General features: G+C 50.2%; 1 protein-coding gene across 1 annotated transcript; it reads left to right on the top strand.

Annotated features, from left to right (window-relative positions):
- Positions 1 to 146: 146 nt before the first annotated feature.
- On the top strand, positions 147 to 2,985 carry LOC104275393 (cadherin EGF LAG seven-pass G-type receptor 1-like). The gene is made up of 2 exons (XM_009871328.1): positions 147 to 2,340; positions 2,822 to 2,985. The coding sequence occupies exons 1-2, from the start codon at positions 147 to 149 to the stop codon at positions 2,983 to 2,985; spliced, it is 2,358 nt and encodes a 785-aa protein (XP_009869630.1).
- Positions 2,986 to 4,452: the final 1,467 nt, after the last annotated feature.

Genomic DNA, 4,452 nt, shown 5'->3' with positions numbered 1-4,452 from the left:
CTGGCGACGGGGTCTTTGAGATTGACCCGCGCTCCGGGGTTGTGAGGACCCGAGCCCCGGTGGACCGCGAGGAGGTCTCTGAGTATCACCTGGTGGTGGAAGCCAACGACCAGGGCAAGGATCCAGGACCGCGCAGTGCCACGGCGATGGTACACATCACTGTCGAGGATGAGAATGACAACTACCCTCAGTTCAGCGAGAAGCGCTACCTGGTCCAGGTGCCAGAGGATGCCCCCGTGAACAGCCAGATACTGCAGGTGCAGGCCACAGATCGGGACCGGGGCAGCAATGCCCAGGTGCACTACAGCATTGTGAGTGGCAACCTGAAAGGCCAGTTCTACATCCACTCTTTCTCTGGTGCCATCGACCTGATCAACCCTTTGGATTACGAGACTCTTCGGGAGTACACGCTCAGGATCAAAGCCCAGGACGGGGGCAGGCCTCCCCTGATCAACTCCAGTGGCATGGTGTCGGTGCAGGTTGTGGACGTGAATGACAATGCCCCTATCTTTGTGAGCACTCCTTTCCAGGCCACGGTGCTGGAGAATGTTCCTCTGGGCTACTCGGTGCTGCACATCCAGGCTGTGGATGCTGACTCCGGGGAGAATGCCCGCCTGGAGTACAAACTCATAGAGATGGCACCGTCCACTGGAGGTGCCCCAGTAGCAAGTGACTCTGGGTTCCCTTTTCAGATCAACAACAGCACAGGGTGGATCACGGTGGCTGCAGAGCTGGACCGAGAGACTGTGGAGAATTATCACTTTGGAGTGGAGGCCAGGGACCATGGCGTGCCAGTCATGACCTCCTCAGCCAGCGTGTCCATCACTGTCCTGGACGTGAATGACAACAATCCCACCTTCACGGAGAAGGTGTATCACCTCAGACTGAATGAGGATGCGGCTGTGGGCAGCAGTGTCCTGACCCTGACGGCAGTGGACAGGGACGTTAACAGCGTTGTGACTTACCAGATCACCAGCGGCAACACCAGGAACCGGTTTGCCATCACCAGTCAGAGTGGAGGGGGGCTGATCACGCTGGCCTTGCCCCTGGATTACAAGCAGGAAAGGCAGTATGTGCTCACAGTCACTGCCTCTGATGGCACTCGCTTTGACACCGTCCAGGTCTTCATCAACGTCACAGATGCCAACACACACCGCCCGGTCTTCCAGAGCTCCCACTACACAGTGAGCGTCAGTGAGGACAAGCCTATCGGCACCTCCATTGTCACCATCAGTGCCACTGATGAAGACACGGGGGAGAACGCGAGAATCACTTACATTTTGGATGATAACATCCCCCAGTTCCGCATCGACCCTGACACAGGCACCATCACCACCCTGATGGAGCTGGACTATGAGGACCAGGCCTCGTACACGTTGGCTATTACAGCCCACGACAATGGCATCCCTCAGAAATCAGACACCACGTATGTCGAGATCCTCATCCTGGACGCCAATGACAACGCACCCCACTTCCTGCGTGACCGCTACCAGGGCTCAGTTTTCGAGGATGTGCCGCTCTCTACCAGCGTCCTGCAGCTGTCTGCCACCGCCCGCGACTCAGGCCTCAATGGCCGTCTCCTCTACACATTCCAAGGTGGTGACGACGGAGATGGAGACTTCTACATTGAACCCACTTCTGGAGTGATACGCACGCTGCGCAAGCTGGACCGCGAGAATGTTGCTGTCTACAGCCTGCGGGCCTTTGCTGTGGACAGGGGCAGCCCACCGCTGAAAGCCTCTGTGGATATCCAAGTGACTGTGCTGGACATCAACGACAACCCCCCTGTCTTTGAGAAGGATGAATTTGACATCTTTGTGGAGGAGAACAGCCCTGTGGGCTCCATTGTGGCACGGATCAGCGCAGCTGACCCTGACGAGGGGACCAACGCGCAGATTATGTACCAGATCGTAGAGGGAAACATCCCCGAGGTCTTCCAACTAGACTTGCTCAACGGAGACCTCACGGCACTAATGGACCTGGATTACGAGAGCAGGACGGAGTATGTGATCGTGGTGCAGGCTACTTCAGCCCCTCTTGTGAGCCGGGCCACGGTACACATCCGCCTCTTGGACCAGAATGATAACCCACCCGTGCTGCAGGACTTCCAGATCCTCTTCAATAACTATGTGACCAACAAGTCCAACAGTTTCCCCTCCGGTGTGATTGGCAAGATCCCAGCTCATGATCCCGATGTGTCTGACAGCCTGGCCTACACCTTTGTGCAAGGCAATGAATTAAACTTGCTCCTTTTGGACTCTGCCACGGGAGAGCTCAAACTCAGTCGTGATCTGGACAACAACAGACCCCTGGAAGCCCTTATGAAAGTGTCGGTCTCAGGTAAGTGAGCGCTCGAGGTTCGTGAGGTGTGTAATTCTGCTTGTCGGGCCAGCGGGGGAACGTGGGCAGAAGTAACCCACTTGCAGTTTAGAGCGCAGCTTTCGATTTCCTGAGGCAGCAATTTATCTGTGAAATTTTTGGAAGGGAACCACAAAAATGTATCAAGCCCATGTGCTGCGGATTGAAGCAGTGGGTTGTAGTTGTTTAGTAAATGCAGATCGCAAGGGTAAATAAATAGGAGCGTGCGTGGAAGGGTATACTCCCTCAGCTGAGGTAGTACCTGGGCTGAAGCTTTTCTGATGTGGTTGCGTAAAGGTAATAAATGATGTAACTTGCAAAGATGAAGGGAATGCACAGATATCTGTAATGCCATCTCCCCTCCCTCTTTTTTTTCTTGTCTCTTAGACAGAAAAAAAAAGGTTGAGATTTGATATCTCTGCTTTTTAGCAACAAAACATGTTTATTCCCTTCTGCATACCAGGAGGTTTGGTTGGTAGATCCTTAGACCTCGGCTCCACCAATGTGGCCAGGGTGGACGTGATGCTGGTGGATCCGCGCTGGTTTGTGTCGCCAGCGACTGAAAGCAATGAGTTAGGGCTGTGTAATTGCTGTGCAACGTGGGTAATTGCACCAGAGCTGCTTTAGTAACGCCAGGGACAGATGCTGGCCAAATGCAGCCCCAAAATTGGTGCTCTTTCGGCGAGACAGAGGAGAGGAGGTGTAGGGGTGCTGTACCATTGTCTTCCTCAGAGATTTAATGTCTGTGCATGTGAAGACTGTCTGATCTCATCCCATGTGTACCTTTGTATGAGTGCATACATGCTCTTAGAAAATTACTCTTTTTTCTGCTCAATTGCTTGTTTATCATGGAATTACTTTTTATACCTCTAATTGTGGCATCAGTCATGCAATGAGTAATTTCCTCTGCAGGTGCCACTCTATAAAGTTTACTGTGGACCTAATCCCATACTTCTGTTGACTTTCAGAGGTTTAATGAGATACTTTCCTTGCTGCCTCTCTCTGCAACCTTAAACTAATATTTGTGTTCTTTTTGGAAAAAAATGCCTGAAGGTCCTAGGTATGTAAAATGGCCCTTTGGGAGATGCTTCTTTTCGATGGTTGTATTAAAAAAAAAAAAAAAGTAGTCAAACTGTGGCAGAGTCCTGGCAGTGCTTGTTTTGGTGTGAGTAGCCCTGGCGTGCAGTGGGGCCATGGGGGAGCGAGCCGTCCTCTCCCTCATGTCAGCAGGCTTGAGGTCCTTTTGGTTTTAGGAAAATGAAAGTGATATTAATTGAGCTGACTGAATTTACTGCCGTGTATCACCTGACAAGCCACTTCTGGTTCTCCCAAAAGGCTGGGGGACAACTAATGTGGTAAAGTAGCTCGTAAATGATGTTTCCATGTCCTGTGAGGACTTGCAGAAAAAACAGACAGTTGGCTTGTGACCTTAAAGAAAAACATTCGGATTAAGGCGCAGGTGATTGCGCGGTCACTGTCTGGCTGAACCAGTAGCTCTTTATCTGGTAGCAGAAGATAAGAACTCATCTTGGGGCACGAAGCTTGAAAAAGTATTTTCGGTAGCCTCGATGAAGAGAGTGTGTTCAGAACAGAAAAAAAATAGATGACATGAAGTATTCCTTTTTCAGTCTGATGATTTATGCAGTTTAAGTGGATGAAATTTCAGGTAAAAATGGAGACCTCCGTTTTCTTAAGTAACAGGAGCTTGATCATTCCTGCATTGTTTTTGTGTTTGGTGAAGGTGTGAACTCTGAAACTCACTGTCATGTTGATCAAAACTGGCTGTCTGCTGCATGTCTTGAGATCTTTGAAAGATTAGAACTTTTTATAGGTAGGATTTTAAAACAATTTTGCCAAACAGTGAACTCCATTTGGCATTGATTTGGAGAAGTTTACTGTTTGGAAATTGAAAGAGCAGAGTTTGGCAGTGTGTGATTAGTCCAGCAAAGTCTCACCTGCCTTCTTTCTCTGGATTATCTAATGCAGTCTTTAAGAAAAAAAAAACCAAGCCCCCCAAAAAAACAGAGAGAGATGCTCAGACAGAAGCACTCCACAGGGTTATCTCTAAGTGTTGCAAAATACCTGCAAATTGTC

Source organism: Apaloderma vittatum, unplaced genomic scaffold (assembly GCF_000703405.1).
Source record: "Apaloderma vittatum isolate BGI_N311 unplaced genomic scaffold, ASM70340v1 scaffold12106, whole genome shotgun sequence".
NCBI classification, from domain to species: Eukaryota; Metazoa; Chordata; class Aves; order Trogoniformes; family Trogonidae; genus Apaloderma; species Apaloderma vittatum.
Note: the sequence above shows the minus strand (reverse complement) of the source record. Positions and strands in the feature narration are given on the sequence as shown.